Below are 22,139 nucleotides of genomic sequence, written 5' to 3' on the forward strand. Positions count from 1 at the left end.
AACTGTGAATTTGTCAGTGTGAACAGAGGGGCACCCCTACTGCAGTGCTGATGCTCTTTTTCAGCAACAAAAACACCTGTGGTAAAGTCATCCTCATCATTGTCATTTTTACAAAGAGCAGCCCTATTCTCCTTGTTACTCTTCTCTACATCTAAATCTAAAGCACAACCACTCTCAACAACAGGACAAGCAGGGTTGCAGTTTCCTGCAACACTACCAAACCCAACACCTTGGAATGACTGGAAGATGGGAGATCCAGGCTGCTGCACCAGCTTCCTCCCCGTTTCTTCTGCGGGCATTGGGGTGTTTTTGTCTGGAATCCTCGTGTACGGCGCTCGGGGGTCCAAGGAGGAAGGGCTGCTTTCTGCAAAGATGGGCAGGACGGAAGGAGCAGCTGAGGAATGAACGGAGTGGAAGGGGACAGTTGCTGAGGCAGGAGACCCCGGGGTCCTCAAGCCCTCGGGGAACGCAGCGCTCTGAGGGAAAGAAAATAAAGACACAAAGGGTAGCAGGATGACCTCTTCCACAAAAAGCAGTTAGATACAAGTCAGCGCAGTTTGATCCTCTGAAGTAGTAACACACTAAGAGCTATCACATCTTCTCAGCCTGAACTCTGAACAGGAAATTACCTGCCGTAGACTCCATTAGCTACAATTATCAAAGTTGTTACTCCTTGTGAAAAAAAAACAACCCACGAACTATGCATCAGGAACAAAGATCAGACTGCGAAGCTGACTCCAGGCCAACAGTTCATTGTCCCATATTCCTAGGCAGTCATCTTGGAAAGCTGGCTGTCAGCTTCACTGAGTGGACTACGTGGAGTCACACTGAACTAACCTGCTTTGGCACGTCTGTGTTCGAAGCGTGAGTGGACACTCTGACTTTGCTGTGCCTCCTGCAGAAGAGAGAGCATCCTGTGAGTATCCAAGACAAAAGCCAGCCTTCTCCCTTCCCTGTTTAGCTATTTTCATTCTAAGAGACAATAAAAAGTCTCAAGGCGCATTTTATTATCATCTTTGAACAACTAATTCAATCGTTTAGGTTGGATCACCAGGTTCATCCATTAACCTAACACAAGCTATGCTGTCATACAGAAAAAGTGCTCACCTGTACCCCAAGACACTAAAAACATTCATGGATAGCAGATTACAGAAAGCTTTCTGAAATTCCTATTAAAATCTTGCAAACTTTCGAACTATGAAGAGTTTCTCACATATTCGTAGGTTTCACACAGGTTCAAGTGACACCATTTAATAACTAAAATGCACATTCTTTATACGTTTAGAAACAAATATTTAAGGTCAGAGTTTCAGGCTTGCAGATCTTGAATTCAATCATGCTGTATCACAGGCTAATTGGGTAATTTTTGGCAGAGTATTCTCCATGCTTCATTTCCTGTCTGTACAACAGCATTCAGAAAGACAAAATGCTAAGAGTATCAATAAATGAATGTTATTTAAAATTACATCGCCATGCATCACATCCTACATCAGATGTCAGCAAACATCAGTGGTATTCAGGATTTAGTTTGTATTCAGACCATGACTTCTACACAAGAGGAACGACCTAACTACTGCCCATAGATGCATGATGTCCTGAAATTAAGAACATAATTGAAATTATGTTCACAAACTGGGAACTAAGTCAACACTCTTGGATTTTAACTTGAATTTGATGGCTCAGTTTTCTTCAGTATCCTTTTATCAAGTCACTGTAGCTTTTAATGCTACAGAGTAGTGACAACAAAGCAACAAGGACTACACATGTGCAGCTCAACACTGCCACGGAAGGAGACTGCTATCCCTGTGGCACTGCTCCCAACCTTATTTTTGGACTGTTGAGACTCCAGCAGTTACCATATGGTAAAACAACATGCAAGCCTCTGTCACTGCCCAGTTAGCAAGCTGAACCATCTCACCTTGTGATTACATAAGCAGGACAAAGGAGACGGGTGTGCAATAGGCATGTGTCACCAGGTTGTGAAAGTAAAACCTTGCAATGCATTAGAAGAAACCATCTTCAAGAAGAATGGATGAGAACAGGGCTCTTGGTTACCACCACCCCTTGTACAAAACGAGGATCACAGTGACACACGTAAATGTCCCACTAACTTTGATGCACCCCCAAAATACACTGAACTTCTGGATGGCCAAGCTGCATGCTGTGTCCACTGATACCAAAATGCAATACTGAAACTTTCATGAGCATCTTTACATCATCTTGAAACCATGTTAGAAAAAAAATTATTAGTTCAGCTACTTTAAATGCGATGTAGACCTTGATAACCAAAAAGACAGCCAATGAAAATGCCTCCAAGAATCTTTTAAAAACAGTTCTAATTTAGGAAGTAAAAATGCTGTGAAAATCTCAACCAAATTTCACCTGGCAAAATCCTTTGTGTTTACCTTTCATATGGAGTTTTCTTCATCCCACTGTCTTTAATATAATCCACTAGCTGTTTCTGTGTTCGTCCACTGTGAATCCACAAAAGTACAAAAGTTACCAAAAGCAGTAGATAAGAATTACAAATGGAGTTACATGAGAATGTTTTTCCCTTTTGAGTTCGTCTCCTCAGATGTAAGCAATTCAACTTTAATAAGTGTCTGATGCTCCTCCATACCTGTATCTGAATGATGACCCCCTGGTGAAGAAGACTGCTTTAGCCTTTGGCTTTGGCTGATCAAAGAGCCTAAAAAACGTATGGTATTCAACACAGATCTTCCAGAAGTTTTTACATTCATCCCTACTTCCCAAAAGAAACTCCAGTGTATCTTGGTATGGGCCCTGGGAACAAAACACAAGAGCTAAGTAGAACATAAGATGGCAATGGAAGAGAAAAGGAAAGGACAGATCTCAGCAAAAAGGCTCAAAAGGCAGTGAGGTGCTGAGTCATTTCTCACATACATGAAAGCTATGAATATGATTTCGCATGCAGTCTAAATCACTCAATTACTTTACAACTGTTTCTTACATAGAAAATGTAAAAATGCTTAAAACACACTTGACTAAAACTGTACCAACATGCTGGATATATTCCACATTAACAAAAAATGAGCACTATTAAAATTTAGAAATAAAAATATTTAAGTGAAACGGCAGTGATTCTAAAAACACTTTTTTTGTAGAAGTTCTGATGCTTTTTCCACTTCCTGTGACTTACAACAGGCTGGACAACGGTGTGTGTGCCACAGCACAGTTACCACCTTGCATTTCTGAGGGTCTCATTTTGAGACACACGACTACAGTGATGTCAGTGTGCCCTGCTTCAGGTTTCTGACATACACAACACTGCATTATGTCCAACTTTGCTTTTCCATTCTAATCTAGCTTTATGCTGAACACAATCCAGTCATTAAGTGTGGAAACAACAAAGAGAGTGACAATAAATTCGATATTTGCAGTCAAAAATACGTGTTGTAAATCAGCCAAGCATGAAAAAAACCTTCTGCTATAAGGCCATATTAGAAAGATAAGGCTGTAGTAAGAATAATCACACAGTTCTTAAACTAAGCTCCAGCAATGTAATCTCAGCCATTTAATGCTTCCTGAAATGCATCAGATTTATGATGGAACCAGGGGACTCTGTACCACAGTTTTCATTTAAGCAGCACATATTCAACAAGTTCCTGTGCAAAACTGCCATATAAAGCAATCACCTTCTGCATTAGCAGTGTACTGCAATGTTCTCTTAAGGAGCTACAGCCAAAAGCACTCCCTGCCGTGCCTTTATCTGAACAAAGATTTACTATTTGAATGCTTCAGTTATCTTAGCTCGTATCTCGGACTGCGGTGGATCAGAGAGCTGAGATAACTCTTCATACCCATTTATTTCCAAGAGAAATAGGAAATGCAACTTTTTTGCAGTTAAAAAAAAAAAGGGTTAGTCTGAAACACCAGATTCTTCATTTCCTTTCCTGTAACATTCACACATGCCCATGCTTTTGTCAGACAAATGAAGCTGAAATCTATGGTGACAGGCATGGGGTGAGGAAGATTCTTACTTGAACAGTGAAGATAAGCCTATTTCTCTGACAGTGTCTTATAAAGTTACAAACTCAAGAATTTTTCATGATAAAAGTGTGCATATAAGTATATACATACAAGTTAAATGCAATTTTTTCCAACACTGGCAAGGTAGTTACTGTGGCAAAACTTACACAGACCTCTGGGTGGAGTTTAATAAGGAATCTTTTCCTCTTGAAGCTTAGCTTACGGACCTTGGACCAGTTAAAGGTATTGATTTTCGTATTACCCTGAATTAAAATGATAAAAAGTTTGCAGAAGTTTCAGAAGAACAATAAAGCAAATTCTCTTGCAGGCATGCAGATACATGAATGTGCACCCAAACCACTCTGCTCACACTCTGGTAACAATATTACCTTAGACAATTACATCTATTAACACAAAGGTCAACTACAAGTTGTATGATGTCTGCGTGTCTCTGAGCAGACAGCAGAAAACTGAAGGGAAACCTGAGAACTGGGATGCAAAAATCATTTTCTCTATACTTCTGTATGTGAAGATCAATGCCATCCTAGCAAAAATACATTATAACATTAAAGCAAGGGAAAATGAACACAAACACCAAGACTACAGAACTGTTCAAGGCCTGTGTGGAATAGACTGATCATTATTCTTGAATATGTATGTAAGCAACTTTCAAATAGATGACATCAAACACTTTAATTTGGTGTCACTGTCAGTTCTGTGATTTTAATGCTCTTCCATCTCCACCTCCAAGGGCAAACTGCACTGCTCAGTGATTTGTGGGCCTTAATGATACTCCACTGACCACAAAATACATGCTAGATTTTTACCATCAGACACGCTTGAAATTAAAATAGGACTTACTCCCAAGACAAACTAATGAAAAAACAGACAGACACACACGGTAGGCTTTGCCCACCTTACCTGGAATACCAGCACACCCATGTGTGAAACAGCCAGATTAATTTTTGTGCCCTCACGATCAGACGCGAGGTGAAACCTGATGCCATACATCTCCAGTTTCCGAGCAATTTCAAGCACTTGAAAGTCTGATTCGGCAGGAGTTTGGCCCCTGTAATAAGGAAGAAAAAGAAACTTTTAAGATCAGTTGGATTCTACAATGCTGCTCACGTGGCTAAAATGCTCCACCTGTAACTCGGGCACTAAAAAGGAATTTTCTATCTAATTAAGCTTGGCAGGTTCACTTCAAGTTAAGTATCATACTGAGACCTCTGTGTAACAGGAGAAACATTCAATAGCAGACGACCAGCCTAAAATGCATCCCAGAGACAGAGGCACTGAAACAAACATTAACTCCTCCAGCTTCAGCTTTTCCAACCTAGGAACAATACAGTTTAACAAACCAACATTTAATCTGCAGTGTCCTTTACTCTGCTTCTCAGTATACACGTTAATATTAACCCGACACAAAGGGAGAGCTGAAAGACTTCTGTAAGCAGCACGAGGGAAACAAAGCAAACACTGCCAGAGTTCCAGGTCGGGTCTCAGGACTGCCCAGCTATTACACCAGCATGACTGGGAGCGAGGCTTTGCCCTGACTTTGGCTCTTTGGTTTTCTCCTTGCCAAAGAACCAGAAGAAGGATTTTAAACATTATTCTTGAAGCATCACTGCTGTTGAAATAACGTTGAAACCATGAGAGGGGTGTGCCCAAATGGAGCATCTCCTGCTTGAGCGTGCACAAGGTCCAAGCAAGCAGTGCTGAGACACCACTCACATATGTGGTGTTGGTGTCTCCCGAAGTTGAACAGCCAATGCTTCATTTCCCTGAAGCAAAGGCCTGTCCCTTCTTCCCTCCCTGCTTTTCACCACGAGGGGGAGAGTTCAGTGGATTAATGCTGCCTTTTCCTGCTTGCTGAGGCAGGAGCCGGTGGGAATCTGAATCCTCCTCCAGCACCAGCAGCACAGACACGTGGGCAGCTGCCAGGACACCGCCAGCATACAGGCACCTCTCTGCTGAAAGCCACAAGAAATAAGTGCCACCTTGCTTCCAAGCAAGAGCTGTGTGAGCCATGGGCAGTGCTGCAGCACTGGAAGCGTTCCTAGTGCCTGCCACTCAGCCAGGACAGGTGTGATGGGACACGGGAGAGAAAAGCGCTCTGTTTAGGGCCAACGAGCACTGAAGCCAGCTGAGATTTCTGCACACACACACACACACACACACACACACACAGTCACACACAGATGTCAGAAGCCCCGTTTCCAAGGTCCTGCTTTCCTTCCATAAACGTGCCCCAGTTGACTCAAGCAGAGGAGAAGCTGTTTATCACAGGATCTATTTTGGTGTGCAATGCGGTGCCAGCACCAACAGCACTGCATCAGTTCTCCTGCCTTCCCTTTCTGGGCATTCTCCCCCTGCCTATCTCCATGTTTTAACTTAAACAACTTTTGATTCTACATGCATTTCTCTTAAATACAAATGGAGAGCACTTCAGTGAGCAGCTACTACATTTAAACTTAACATAAAGAGAATGAAGAATTTCTATTTTTTTCCCAACTGGAGAAAGCAAGAATTACATGAAGTTCCTGACTTTGCAAATTCCAGCCTTATTGCAACGTCAGTATAATGGGGCCGTGTAAGTGTAAAGCAATTGTAAACAACTGAGAAGCACAGAGGGAACAAAAATCTCATCTCAGATGGAAAAAGGAATGCCAGCCAAGCTGCATGAAGAGTACTGGAGCTGCACCTCCAGCAGCGCTGCCACCACAGATGTTACTTCTGTCTGGGAGCTCAAACTGCTAAAGCAGATTTCCCTTTCCCTAAAACGAGCAATGCTGGAATAAGCATTTTTATCACAGCTTTAAGCATCACTAGCATTTCTTCCACAGATTCCTTGACCGTGTCAAAGTAGTTGAAGTACCATGGTTTCTGTTTATTAAACACATACAAAAAAAGTCAGATCATAAATATTAATTTTGGCCACAGCTCCTTGAGTTGCACTCTAAGAGCACTGTGTGTAACTTCCACCCCCATTAATTCCTGGTATAATTCTTCTCAATAGAGCTGCATTAAGAATGAATGCGGTGCTTTGTCTTTAGAGAGGATGCTAAGGTTGCTGGAGGTTGGGAACTGCTGCTGGAGGGGAATGCAAACAAAAATTAAGACAAAATAGCAAGCAGAAAATGTGAAAGCATTTTATTCCAAATTCTCGATGAACAGCGCAGTGTAACTGACGCAGAACCAGCAGCATTCTGTGTTCTGACCCACCAGATACCACCAGAAGCCCAGTGCAGCTCAGCAACAATAAGGAAATTTTTTAAGAATGTCCTCATAGACAAAACCTGCTCACACCTACCAAAGAAGGAAGAGGCTGCAGCAGGGAAAGCCAGGAGCGATGCCAAGCAGCTCACACTGCACAACAAACAATTACAAATGAGATGCAGTTTCAGAGTAATTACCCTCAGATGTTTGCTGGAGACTAAGCTGCACAGACCAGCCCGAAAACAATCTGGTCTAATTTTGTTCATCCATTAAGCAGATAAATCTACTTACTCTTCCCCAGGTCAATGGACAACAGGCTCTCTTTCGCAAGTGTTTTCCTGCAAAATCTGCTGTCAGTGCAATTTGTTTTAAGGTAAAGGCTGCTTACATGCCTTCATTTACACAGATATTTGTGGAGTGTTACAATATTCACATGGCAATTGGGGCAATGGCTTCATGCAATGAGCACAGCTTTTAAAAGCAGTAAGGCAGCATTTTAAAGCACAGGCAGTCAGATGCTGTATTTTTACGAATTGTGAGAGTATGCAGCAATCTAAAAATACAGTTTTTTTTCTTGTTTACAAACATAATATGAAGCATCCTGTTTTCAAAATAATTTTAATCCTGGGCAACTAGCCTAACAAGTTGTGAAAGCACCTGAGGGATAACAGTAAATATATATAAATGCAACAAATCTTCAGTTCCTTTCCTGATTCACACAAATATATAAACACACAAAAAAACCACCACTCATTTGAAGGCACACAAATCATGTTCAACAAATCCATCAAGCAAAACAGAGTCAAAGCTCTCCTTCAGGCATCCACAGTAACGTTTAATTCCAATCTACAGCCCCTCACAGCAAGTATTCCACTTGTCTTACTTGCAGGAAGGCAGAAAGCATTGCATTCAGAGTGTTTGGGGCACTCAGATGTAACTGGACAACAGCAGCTTCAAAATACAAACCTACCACAGAAGCAAACAGCTCTAGTTAACACAGGCTCTCACTGAAGCAAATAACCAACCTGCTGTTCTAAAAATACAACTCCTCTTATTTATCGTTCCTGCATTTGCAAAGTTAAATATAAAAGCTGTTTTTCTATATTTGTGAGTATAAATATTTGTAAAAGGAAGAAAACAGGCATGTTTAATAGAAAATAAGCTTTCCTCATCCTTCTGAATACAACTGTCAATGGCTTTGCTCTTGTGCTGATACAGAAGGGATACACAGATTCTGCTTTCCCCGTCTTCTACCAGCTCTAATAGCTCAGATGAAGCTCCACACCACCCCAGCACAGCCTTCTAACACAAAGAGACACCTGAGATAAACACACCCGAGGGCCACGTGTGCTCCTGCCCAGCAACTCACGTGCGGTGCCACAAGGAATCCTGCTGCCACCCCAGCTGAGAAAGGCAGACCGACGTGCCCTGCTTGGTGCTGGACAGAAAAGAGACAGCACACTGCTACACCAGTGAGCGTGGTTACAGCAAAGCGAGGGCTGCAGAGCACGGGGTCAGAAAGAGAATGGATGATGCAGCAGTGAGCTGGAGAAGAGCCATCCCCTCAGCAATGGGTTCTCTTTTTGGAGGCTGCGCTGTCAGCTGAAGGAAAGAGCAGTCTGTTAAAGATAGGGAGGAGGGTTAGGAGGTGAAGGGAAGGAAACAGAAAAAGAAAACCTAAAAATAAAGCTATAAAGCAAAAGTATGGTAAGAGAGAAGAGAAATAATTTGCTCGTTTAGCAGCACTCTGCGTCGGAAGGAAGGAGACAGGGTCTGTGCTTCCACTGGCTCCTTGTAATAGGAACGTGGAGAAAAGTGTGCAAACACTGAGAAAATGCAGGACCTTCACCACTCTTACTAAAAATGGGAAAGGGTGCCCAGAACTCACTGGGTAAGGACAGAGAGAAGAGACGTGTAAGGAAGTCCCAGCTATTTTTAGGGTTGCAGCGCTTCCAAAATTACATCTATGTAACAGAAATTTTCCAAAGGAGCAAGGAGATGTTAAACATCTTCACTCCACACAAGCAGCACTGACAATTGCTTTAAATGAGATTTGTAACCATACTGTTGAAATAGCTACGTTAGATGCAATTATCATTAAACTAATACAAAGTAAACCTATGAAGCACGGAATCTTTTCCCATTAACTTTCTTCTGACTTCCTTCTTCTAGGCAGAAATACGAAGTTCCTTTGTGCATGGAATTATTAAAAGGAGCTTTCTGAAAAAATACATGCACCATAGAAGCATTTATTGCATCAGTTTTGACAACAGTTACTTCTCTCCTTCTAACTCTCAACTCTCTTCTTTACCCTAAAATGAATACAATGTAATTTATTTCTACTTATGCAAAAGCAAGACCTATGGATCTGATGACACGCTGAACACAAACTTTGCAAACCTGAAATTCTGGAGAATGATTTTGCTTCAAGCCATCATTACAAGCTCACGATAGGCTTCTCTGCTGCATTATTAAAAGCACACTGGAATATCATGTGAGAAAAATTATTGCTCAACAACTTTGTCCTCTTCTGTTTCTCTCGCTCTCTCAATTACCCAACTAGAATTAATATACATTCAACTAGTATTACAAAAAGCATCCATTATTGTCACCTGTCCTCTTATAAGTGCCTGCTGCACTACTACAGTCCAGTGCATTCGGGGAAGTGCAGACATTTAAACACAGTTCTCATTGTGCTTTCCTTTTGCCATCAGTGTTAAATTCAAGCCACCCGTATATACAGAAAGTCAGCACACACAAACCTGCAGATTGCCTGCAGACAAACTGTCTTCTTCTCAGAGTTTAAATAGCTGCACTGCTATATTCACAGGTAAAACGTACCTTAAGCTGTGTTAAAGCTCCTAATTAAAAAGTCTCAATAGCAATTACTGATAAATTCAACCTTTCTCATCAGAAAGTGTGCAGCGAACACAACCTGCCACCATGCCATCAAACAGTGCACTCACCCTCATGGAGCCAGCCTGCCTGCTCCCCAGCCCCAGGTCCCATCAGTGGGGCGCCATCACCCTCACTTACACATGCTTCCTGTGGAACTCCAGGATCTTCCCTTGGATTCTTTCCTGGTTTGGCAAATATCGGTTCACTTTAAGGTGTTCTCGATCCTCTGATTCATCAAAATCCCCTATTTCAGCTATTACAGAAGAAAAAGTGTTAGAATAAAAAGAAGCAATGGAACAGGAACAACAACAGAAAATGCTGGGTCAGGAACTGGGGGTGGGGGGCTAAGGATCTGGACTGCATTGTCCTTTGATTGTTTGAAATGTGTACGTTATGCTTTATACCCAAATTCGCTTCAGAAAACATTCACATTTACCCCAGGCAGATTCCCTGGGGGTTACAGCAGCACAAATCCACACCTTTCAGAGATGATGCTGCAGTATTAAGAAGAGATTTGCAGATGAAGCGTGAATCAAATGTACAGAACAGCTTCTACTTGATAAAACTCGAGACCAGAAGTCCTTGGTTTGGAAGAGAAAAGCATAATGCACACAGAACCTACAGCAGATGTATATAAAGTTACGAGTAGAATGAAAAAAATATTACAAAACCCATTTTTTCCTTTCCTATGCAAGCCAAAAAATTAAGCAGTGAAGCTCATTTTCGTGAAAGAATGCCAAAAATAGAAGCCAACTGAAAAAATAATTTGACAAATACAAGCAAGTAAAGTTCAAGGGCGACTAAATGAAGAGTGAAGGAATCAATCCGACTCAGAACGGCCACTGCAAAGATTATTGGATGGGTGCACTGACGGAAGTGTCACCATATGCTTGCTCTGTTTCTCATGTCTTCCCCACAGCATCTGCTACTAACTACTGTCAGAGAAAGGAGAGTGGACTAAACAAACTAATAATCTCATCCAAGACAGATGTTCTTCAACAGAGCACAGCAATATCCTGTTTAAAATCGAGCCAGCATACAAAACAACATGAGAAAAACTGGAAGGCACTTTTGCAGAATAATCTGCTCTTAAGAAGAATCATTCTTTCTCTACTTCTTCTATTTTCCTCGTGCAGTAAAAGCAGGATGGGTAAGGGCAAACACTGAGATTTGCTCAGCAGCTCCACACTGCCCTGGAACTGTTCCCAAAACTTACGCAAAGTTGTGACAAATTGTTAGCAAATTTTAATTGTGCAACTCCCTGGCTGCACACACAAGATAGAGCTCATTCTGTGTAAGGTAACTGTAACTAATATTATGACAGTTACAGTAATCTAATTAGAGGCAACTATTGAGTACTGCACATGCGAAGAGGCGCCATTTCAAGGCTTTTGCTTCACATAAGCAAGGAGGCACAAACCCCTATTTCTGCAGCTCACATCATAGGTTTGGCTGCTGCTTGAGAGGACAGGCTAAGCTGAACTCGTCTGGTTGTGAAACCAGTCTCCCAGCCAGCTTGACTTAAAGGCCACATTTTTAGCTCTTTAGCTGCTTACTGGCTGAGTAAGCAGAAGCATGGAGAGCTCCAAATCAATCGCTTCCAATTTCCATTTCCACTGCCTCCAAGAAGGGAAGCTGCTGACAACCCACTTGTTAAACTCGTTCTCACACATTTCTAGTTTTATTTCCCAAACTCCAGCCCAGTCTCTATCACCTTCCAACCATGGGCAAACTTAGAAACTAACATAAAGAAGCACTGAGGCTGGCTGAGAGCTGAGGAGTGCTGGTGACTCAGTTTGCAGAGCCAGAGCAAGAAGGCAACACACAAGTGCTTTGGTTTTTCATGATCTCCACAAAGCCAAAGTTATCTTATACGTAAGTACCAGCTGCTCTCCAGAACATTGGGAACCTAGCTAGCCCTGATCATAATCCCTCTGGTCAAACACATTTACTACTTTGTACTGAAAAGAAACACTGCAAGGCAAAATGCTTCTGGCTACCAGAACGCATGCAAAAAACTCCTGCATGCTGTCTAATGCAATGGCAACACCACCAGGTCACCACAGAGGCAGTACTAACATTGCAGGAGATGAGAGACGAGAAGAGCTGCCGTGTTGTCACTGCAGGTTAGTCGCTCCTCTGCCAGGTCTCTTTTGATTTGCAAAGCAAACAGATACCTGAAAAGTGAGAGTAAGAAGTACTATCTTAACAGGCTGTGAGAACTTAAAAACAACTGAATAGTATTTTATAGCAGCAACGTCCCCTAATTCTTCCTCTTTCCAAAACCAACACAAAACAGAAGACTTGCAGCCAAATAAAACTAAGCACACAAATAATCCACTTGCACAGTACAATTCATCGGTGTAAATGAACACGGAGAAATGAAGAAGCAGATGGGAAACCACAGTCTTCAACAAGTTTGAGCTGTGAAGTAACAGCAGCTGTATTTTTTAGATGGCAAGACACTTGAGGAAGACTTCAAGTGATTTTATCTACTGCAATCGAGATGAGGGAGCATTACTGGTGCTAGCATCTCATTAGGGAACATAATTTCTGCTAACACTTATTTAATTCACTCAGTGGTTCTTCCAGGATTTTCCAGGACTATGATGTTTGCAGTCCACAGAAACAGCAAGAAATTAAATTTACTTTTTTTTACACACAATTCTCCAAAGTATTTTCCAATACAGCAGCTAAAGGAGTATTACTAGTGCCTGCAGAAAGTACAAAAGAAGAGAAACATGGCAAAACTGAAAGCGCAGCGATAAGGACTGACTTCATAACCTAAGCCAATATTAATATGTTTTTAGGAATACAGCGTTGGAAAGGATGTGCTTTCCTTTTCACTTAGAAGAAGGCACAGTAAACAGGCAACAGTAAATGTGTGACACCTCATTATTACAAACATCTGAACTGGTGATAACCATGAACAGTAAAGCATGTTTGCGTGTTCTAGAATACTTAGTGAGGATTTAAATGGTAAACCATCTACTAAAATATGTCCTGATTATTTTATGTAGGTTCTGTTTATAAATACAGGTGTTTCCTCTATATGCTGCCTCTTTCAACCCCGTGATGGATGGCAAGCCCTTACCTGCACTATTTTCTGGTCTGAAAAATATTTTTTCCAATAGCATTAATCTACCAACACGTCTTCTTAAAATGTGATACGACCCAAAAGTGCTGTTTCAATATCTTCAGTATAAAACTTGTTTGGAAATAGATACAGCACCCTCCTGTTTCAGTGGGTAAAACCAAAGTTCAAACCAAGTTCTTCCAGAGGTACTTTACCTTGTATATTCCTCTTGCAGCTGGCCTGGGTCTGGAGGAAAGAACTTTACAGCTAGACGAAGCATTGTAGTCTTTGGTCCTATAAAAAAAAAAAAGTCATGTCACAAGAACTCTTTGTAAGCACATGCACACTGTGCTTCCCAACGTGCACAGAAATACAGCCCACCAGAGTCCAGCCAACCTTCAGCTCACTACGGTGGGTCTATGGGGTGTAGAAGATCCACGTCAAACAGACACAGCAGGAAGGTTTTTACAACTCTACCTGTAATACTCCCATGGCACAGAACGTAGAGAAGTAACTTCATGCAACAGAAGAGCTATGAAGGAGCTACTTGACTTCACAGAAGAGCACTGCAGGCGAGCCCACAAGGCGTTCCCAGAGCGCAAGGATGGCACAGACACGCTGTGAGGACCCATCACCTCCTGTGGGACTGTCCTGACCCTTTAACCCCAAAGCACAGCCTCACTACCTGATTTCTTACCCCCAAATGTCCAACTTACTCTTCCACAGATCCATCTTTTCCTTTGCTAGCAGAAGAACAAGAAATTTTGCTTCCTGCCAGATGTTGTCTCCTTACTGGGAGAACTTTCAGACCATCAGAGCCATGATGAAGAGCAGCTCTCAGCCTCAGAACTACCACTGCTCTGCTGAGCAGAAACACTAAACCACCAATCCCTCATTAGAGTACGGTATCTTGAACAAACAGAGGCTGGAAATAAAACCTTATGATGATGCACAAGGTTTACATTTGGCAAAGACAGATGCCTTATTTTCGGGATTTTATAATTCGTGAGATGCATCAAACAAGGAAAGTAAACAGTTTTAGCAGACCATGCTAACAGAAAAAAAATGGCTTTGATTTTCTGAAATTGCTCCTAAGCTTTGGAAAACCTCCACAAAGTTAAGGACAGGCAGACACATCCATCACACCCAGCAGCAGCAAAGTAAGCAGGAGCAATTTTGACTGTCTTCTGCACCTGACCTATGTTAAAGAACAATAAACAAAGAATTACATTTTTGCTTTTATAATACTTCTGCATCACAACTCCACTGTTCATTTCTATTCTTGCCTTTCCTCTAAAAATAATCCTCATTCTACACAGGAAAAGTTTTAGCACAGTGCAAGGAAACACTGGGCCATTCTGAACCAAGATGCAGAATTACTCTAAGAAATCAAATCTGAAAACAAATTAAAAAAAACACATAAGAAGTACCCTGGGGGTATGGTTAATACCAGCCCCATACAAACTGGCAGTCCTCAGAGATGGTACCCAAATTTTATCTATGTATTGCATGCCTACTAGGAAGTCAAATATCTGAACATACACTCGTGGTCAAAAGAAAACTCTGCTGCAACCAAATGCCATAGATGTGAAACCCATTCCCTGTATACTGCTTTTCTCAGCAAAAACAGACATGCACAACAATTAAAATTTAGAGCAACATATGGAAACACTCTTCTAATTTCAAACCTGCTCGTTGTCTGACTAGGGGCACAGTAACTGCAGCATTAAAAACGGGCTCCACAGAGATGTTTCTGCAGCAAACAGACCTGCACAGACACACAACTGCTCCTGTGAGACCACAAACCGCAGCTCTGGGCTACAAGTAAAGCTGACTATATTCCTTCTGAAGCTGATCAAAAACAAAATCCACATCATACAAAGCAAAGTTTTCTATATCCCAAAATAGGTCATCACCTATGATGGATCTGAAAGGAAATTTTGATCATCTCATGTTTTTAGTATTATTTTTAGATCTGTGTCTAAGATTCAGACCTCGGCCAGAAGCAGTGGACACACTACTGTGGGTGGGCCTGATGGAGCAGCAGTGGCACTGGATGGACCCAGAGGCACCTCAGCCTTTCTGTGACCCTCTGAAACTTCAGAACTGCCCTGACAGGGACCCTGAAGCTGCAGCCAGTCACAGTGTTATCACCACCTCTGCTGTGCCAAGGAAGCAGCTCCCCAGAGAAATTATCAGAATGAAAAGAGGGAACCATCCATCCTGCTGAAACTTTCCAAATGTCAACCAGGTCTGAACTTTGCCTGGCAAATCAGAACAATGGAGATGGCGAGCGTAGTTTCTGCAGTCCTTCTAGAAAGCAGCCAGCTCTCGGAAAGGATCACAGTTGCAGGTGTTACCCCTTCCTTGCTCACAATATTCCTTTCTCTTCCCATTTTCACAGAATCACCAAGGTTGGAAAAGACCTTCAAGATCATCCAATCCAACCATCCACCTATCACCAATAGTACTCACTAAACCATGTCCCTCCAGACAAAATCCAACCGTTCCTTGAACACCTCCAGGGTCGGTGATTCTGGCATTTGGCCTTGTTGAACCTCATCCAGTTGGGTTCAGCCCAGCTCTCCAGCCTGCCCAGATCCCTCTGTAGGGCCTCGCTACCCCCAGGCAGATCCACACTTCCAGCCAACTTGGTGCCATTCACAAACTTACTGAGGGTGCACTCAATGCCCTCATCCAGGTCATCAATAAGGATATAGAAGAGGACAACACAATTCAGAAAAGCTCACCAACAGCCAAATGTCATGTTTCACAAACTTTACACCAGCTGATCCAATCTATCTAGATATTTATCACAGAGAAAAAATCATACGCTCAGTAATTTTCCATTCCACCCACCACATGCTACATAATAAAAACAACAGGTTTGCATGCCCAAACAGGAGTCATTATCACCACCACCAAATACAATTTTCAGGGAAGCATAACCAGTAAATCAAGTAGTAATTATGAAAGCAGCCCACATAAAGTAAATGCAAATTAAGGAAAACTTCCTTTTTTAAAACTACTTACTCCGTACTTGTTTAATAACAGGTTTCATAGGTTCCAGCCAAATCTAAAATTGAAGGAAAAAAAAATGACAAACTGGCATTCATATTTGAATACAATGTGAAAATACCAATAGTAAATTCAAACTAAGTAGTTTATGCATATGCATTTTTCCTTCTCTGTAGCAATTCCTTAATTGCTTTGTTTGTTTCTTCGTGTTGTTTATAAGTGCTTATCTAAATTCACATGTCATGTATCAATACAAAAACCCTCATTCATGCCTAAAGTCCACCTGAACAGAGAAGGAAGGGTCCCTTCAGAAAGAGCACAACATCCATGCTGAGGAGACCGCTGCCAAAACAGTGCCAAGATGACAGTGGAGAGAAACCAGAATACAGGATTACAGAAGAGCAGAATGGATGGGAGGTCCATAATGATTCGTCGGGGAAATTAACCAAAGACTGAAATAACTGTAGATAAAATTACTGAAGTTACACACTTCATCTGACTTCTTAAGCGCTCTACAAACTACACTTTCACTTACTAATGCTGAGAGCAATGGAGGATTTTATTCACGTGACTGGAAGTGGAAACACCAGCAACTTCACGTGTTTTTGAGGTTTAACAAGTAGAATCTGATCTCCCCCTCCTACTTTAGGAGTTGTCCTTGTTCTGATGAGCGAAGTAGGAGCAGTAATCAGAGACAACCCGACCAAAGACTCCACAAGGACTGGAACCTTCAGCAACCTTTTTGTTGTAATGAATTTGTTGGGAAATTATACGTACCCAATATGACTGGATGTTCTGGAACTCAATTCCAAAGTAGTCCGATTCAATTAAATTCAGGTGCTTGTAAACTTCTGTCAATAATGCCTGGCCATAATATTTTGACTGAACAGGAAAGCAAAAAAGAAAAAGATTAAGATAAACTAATTTAATAAATAAGATATGGTATCTTAGAAAACTTTAGAAAAAAGGTTTTCCACATCAGCATTAACCACCTTTGTTATTTTAACTTTGTAAATAGCAATACACGGCTCAGAACAGCCAAGCATCATAGGATGGCAGCGACTGAAGCTGGAAGGGCCCCTGGAGGTCAGCTATTTGTAAGCTCTTTGCAGTGCCCTCAAACTAGCACAGTGTTTGTGCAGCTGGAGGCTGTGATCCGCATTGCCACGCGGCACAGTGACTGCCCCAGTCCCACAGCAGCGCCCGCAGCCCCGCAACTGCAGCACTGCACGAGGCTGCCTCTGCCACCAGGTCTGTAACGCAGCCCTCCCCACTGCCTTTGTTCAGTTGGGTGCAATGCCACAAAACCAACACTGTGGTAACGTGGGAGAAAAGGGGAAACTTCCACACCCTGGGCACGGCAGCACCTCAGCATCTATTGCCACACGGCTGCAGCTGCTGCTGCAAGGACAGTGCTGCTTGTGAAGCCACACATCAGAGCATCCAGATCGTACAGACAAGAGTTCAAAGAGTTCTCACACCCCGTGTTACCCGTTCCAGCAACACAAAAAGCTGCCAGGAAAGAAGGAAAGCATGAACTAATCCCAAACGTACGCGCTGGCAGGATGAGACCTAACAGCCAGTAGCACAGTGCTGGCCTGGCACACACTGGATACTGAGGCTGGATCAGCCTGACGGAGCTGTGCACGTCCCTGCTTACTGCAGGGGAGCTGCACAAGGACCTTTAGAGGTCCTTCCCAACCCTAAGGATTCCATGATCCTATAGCATTCCCCTCACAAACTGCCAATGGAAACTCACCACCCTCTTTCTCTCTCCCCACAGACTGTGAAAAAATCACTTCCCGCCTCTGCCTTGTTTTCATTAGCAGCCAGCAAAACACACCTAGGCATTCACACCACTCAGATCTCATTTATTTGGAGAAGACAGAGCTCCAGAGGATACCATGGTTTTCCCACTGCAACAGACACAAACAGTTCTGTAACAGACTCTCTCAGCTCAGAACAGTACATCTTTTTAAAGGGACAGACACTGTAACACATTAGTAGCGTAATAATTCAATAAAATGTGCAACTGAAAATAAAGAGTGGGTCGTTTGGGTTGAAATAGAGAGGGTTTAAAAAAAAACACCATAGGGAAGTTGTTTTGCTTTATGGAGACTCACAAAAATTCAAGAGCAATTGCTTAGAAGAAAAAGAATCTGTGCCTCTGCTTTTAGGACGGTGCAAGTTGGCTAAATATCTCCACATCATTTCAAAGAAGCTTCAGTGAGAAATTATGACAACTCTGCAGAACTTCGAACAGCTCTGATAATCTGACCAATGTGAACAGACAACTGGATCCAATGCCATAACAAAAGAGGAAAGAAACAAAAGGACAGCAAACAGTAGGAAAGCAGCTCGTTTCCTCACCCCTGCTCTCATGAGTTGTGGTTACCCAGGAAGGCAGCCATGAGTGTGAATCACAGCCAGGCAAATTCACGTGGCACAAACACCATGACCTGAGGAAGCTCTGGGCATCCTGGTGGATCAATCCACTGAGGTTGAAACCCCCCAAAAACCTGCAAGTGAGCAGAAATGATCCAGTTCCTGGTCACATCAATGGATGTGGGAACGTATCAACTGTGCCATCTCCCAAGCACACAACACAGAGAAGCGCTCTCCTCTTTCTCCAGTCAAGTCTTGTGATACCTACAATGGTATTTTCTTTCTAAGAACACAGCCCATTGAATTTTTTTTTATTTATTAGGTAAAATCTTTCCTTGCAGAAGACTTCATGGGTACGTTTGTGTTTTGTTCTGAAGAAAGCAGTCATACAGGTAAACCTCACCATCTTCCATAACATTTTTACTCTTCTGTCTGTTTCTCAGACTGCCTGCCACAGCATCCACGTGCTGCTGGAGAAACATATTATGAAAACTAAATTCTTAATTAAAAAAATATCTTGCCTTGCACCTATAGATATAACTTCAAATAGTAGCAGAAAAAAATATCCTTAAATATAGTAGGATTTTTTTAAATGCACAGAAACACATACATTTTTTATTGCTGTTGTATGCCTCTATCACTCACTGATATCATTGATCTCATGAAGGAATTCTTTCCAGCCAGCAATACTTGCTGAGGATGTGTCAGTACCACAACCAGCATTGTGTACTTCCATCTATTGAAGATGGGACGTGTCAGACCCTCCCTTTGCAGGTAGACCCATTAATTTCCACAAGTCACTGAGCAGAAGATAGGCTGCAACAATGTCTCTGATTTCTCATTCCTGAAATCAGATGTAATCCTAGTTCCAATCACTGCCTGTTCCAACCACTTGTGCTGTTATGAAAAGGAAATTCTGTCCTATCCATGGCTACTTACATACAGCTGTTAAAATTAACCCAATCAAACCATAATGTACTTTCTTCCAACCCCTCCATGCACCATCTTTAAACTGATTCATGCCTCCATGACTCTATAAGCTTTGTGCCTCATGATGGTCCACTTGTCTTCGTACTCCAGCTCATAGAAAGGGCATTCATATCATAGATGTATCACAGTGGCAGCTCTTTTGACTGCTAAGGTGCACCCTATTTAAGACAACCTGGAACAGGTACAGCTCAAGTGATGAAGGCTGACTAAGAGGTCAGAAGAACATGCTCCAGGTAAAGAAATTGGGAAGTTGAGATGACAGATCTAATAACTGCCTACAGCTATTTGAATGGCAGTCGCAGAGATGACTGAGCCAAACTCTTCTTGGAATAGAGTCATAGCGAGGGTCAGTGGCCACAAATTGCTTTTCATAGGTTCAAGTTGCATGCCAGGCAACACCCAGAAGGGCAGCACTGAACAGGGTACACAGAGAACCCACAAAATTGCCATCTGTGGGGGTTTTCAGGACTTGGCTGCCCTGACCTCGTGATGGCAACAGCCCTCAGGAGATGAAGAGACCACTGGAGGTCTGTGCCAATCACAGCTTCTTTGATTCTCTCAGCCTGTTTGGAAAGGGAACTGTGGCTGAAATATTTTTACCCGGTTTATGGAAGCAGTCTGCCTCGAGTTCACCAAAAAAGCTTCCTTCCTAACCGTGGACCCAACCGTGCCTTGTTAGCGCTGCACCTGAGTCTTGAGGCAGGACTGCATTGCTGTTCACAGCTTCTGGCCTCATGGGCCTCTGCTGGGTCAGCTTCAGTTCATGCAGACAGCCTAAATGCTGCCTCCAGGGCTTGGGGCAGCTGTAAACCAAGCACAGAACGAATTAAACACATACTTGTCCTGCCTCATCATCACCTGTAATTGAGATCCCACCCTGAAATTTAAAACACAGATGAAATATTAGCATAAATGTTCCATCATTTCAGAAAACACAGCAGCACATTTCTGACAGCCTTCTCCTGCTCATGCACAATGCTCACAAATCCAGGTGACAAAGAGACTGCTTTATCCTTTCATTCTCTGAGTTCTACTATTCAGAATCACTCTGAATATCACAAAAGGAAGAGAAAGACGGGGGGCATGAAAAAGTAATGAGATTGGGTAATAGAGTAAGAGGGAACTGTTACAACTGATTAAGTTACAAAGATGCCATCAAAATATTAAATTTAAAACTATTATATTTTTATAGTTATTGCCTAATTCTTTTTACTAACTATAAATGTAGGCGTCACTTCCAGATTAAAAAACTTGGTCTGAACTGAATTTAATTCCATAGTATATTTCCTCCGAAGTACAAAGCAACCTTCATATCCCATTTTAAAAGATTTTTTTAACAACAGAAGTCAGTTACAAAGCTCGAGATGGAACACAGCCTTTTATTCCATTCCAAATCTAGTGGAAAAACTCTCCTTTCGGCCATTGAGTCCCTCAAGTTGCCCTGCTATGTTTACCTATCTCAAGCTGTTACGCTGCGATGTAAACAACCGTCCTTTCTGAGACGCTCCTTGCAATTTCAAAGCTTACAAAACTGAAAGCTTAGCTCTGCAGCAGGCAGCTCCATATCACTGTTCAATCTGCACGAAAGCAGCAGAAAGCAAAATCTTCCAAGGAATTACTTAATTACTGTCACTTTGACGTCAGGGCAAGAAGCTGCATGAATGCCTCTCAGAAAGGGCCCATTTTCAATATAAGCTCACAACACGGCATACTTTCCATTCCACAGTTCTCAATTACTCTTTATATGCTGCCAGGATGACAACTGATGGTATTACTGAACTACTAAATTATTCCACATGCACAAAAAATACATATATAAAAAAAACAACCAAACGCTGTACAAAATTCAAGAGGCAGCTAACAAAAGCTTCCCCCAGCAGCACAGCCCTAACTTAACTACAGACTCTTAAGTCGTCCTCATGGGAAGGCAGTTCAGTGCATCAGCTTTTTTCCAATAAACTTGTATGTCCAGCTCAAAACTCCTTATAACCATGCAAGTGTGTGGCACCCTGACAGCAATACTGCAGATGGTGATGGCACTGACCCAGCTCCATGCAGAACCCATGCCTGTACTTAGGGTGAATAATGCATTCAGGCTGCAGGCGCTTCAGCTAAAGCTTTGCAGTCTTCATAAAGGTTTCCTAATGAGATGATCACTTTTTTCCCCCCCTCCTCCCTCAAAGAGCTATGAGATTCTGGAATTTAAATTGAAATTATTACTGTATGTCTAATGAACATCTTTCCCACGGAAACAGGAAGGCGAGGCAGGTGAGCTGAGCAGAGCAACAGCATTCTCAGGGGTTGCCCCACTAAGAAGAGCTGCCCAGGTCTCTGCTGCCCACACGTGTGAAGGAGCAGCCAGCCCAGCCAGCCTGACATGCCTGTGCCTTTTTTTCCATTGAGAAATTGAGGGACAACTCAATCCAAATTCTAGACTGCCAATGAAAGAAAACAGGAAAATTCACCATCAGTGCCTGGCAAACGCGACGTTCGGAATGGTTTTATGTATATTGGAATTCACTGCTGTCCACGTTCAGATTCTCCTCCATCTCCTACCAGGATA

At 42.3% G+C, this 22,139-nt stretch overlaps 1 protein-coding gene across 6 annotated transcripts in view; it reads right to left on the minus strand.

The window, feature by feature from the left end:
* The window catches only part of FARP2 (FERM, ARH/RhoGEF and pleckstrin domain protein 2), a 59,027-nt gene that overhangs the window by 24,333 nt on the left and 12,555 nt on the right, over nucleotides 1-22,139 (minus strand). For 5 of the 6 annotated variants that reach the window (XR_006169149.1, XM_042820629.1, XM_042820628.1 and 2 more), the window contains 11 exons: nucleotides 16,979-17,083; nucleotides 16,217-16,259; nucleotides 13,399-13,477; nucleotides 12,187-12,284; nucleotides 10,246-10,360; nucleotides 4,912-5,059; nucleotides 4,158-4,253; nucleotides 2,621-2,784; nucleotides 2,406-2,474; nucleotides 838-895; nucleotides 230-476 (listed from right to left, as the gene is read on the minus strand). Coding sequence is in view for 5 of the 6 variants with exons in the window: in XM_042820629.1 (XP_042676563.1) it covers nucleotides 230-476; nucleotides 838-895; nucleotides 2,406-2,474; nucleotides 2,621-2,784; nucleotides 4,158-4,253; nucleotides 4,912-5,059; nucleotides 10,246-10,360; nucleotides 12,187-12,284; nucleotides 13,399-13,477; nucleotides 16,217-16,259; nucleotides 16,979-17,083 (1,222 nt within the window). In the remaining variant the exon portion in view is untranslated. The remainder of the gene's footprint in view (nucleotides 1-229; nucleotides 477-837; nucleotides 896-2,405; nucleotides 2,475-2,620; nucleotides 2,785-4,157; nucleotides 4,254-4,911; nucleotides 5,060-10,245; nucleotides 10,361-12,186; nucleotides 12,285-13,398; nucleotides 13,478-16,216; nucleotides 16,260-16,978; nucleotides 17,084-22,139) is intronic. The other variant, XM_042820630.1, reaches the window with a different exon arrangement.

Source organism: Centrocercus urophasianus, unplaced genomic scaffold (genome assembly GCF_019232065.1).
Source record: "Centrocercus urophasianus isolate 14NV4802_14NV808 unplaced genomic scaffold, USGS_Curo_1.0 seq_19, whole genome shotgun sequence".
Lineage (NCBI taxonomy): Eukaryota > Metazoa > Chordata > Aves > Galliformes > Phasianidae > Centrocercus > Centrocercus urophasianus.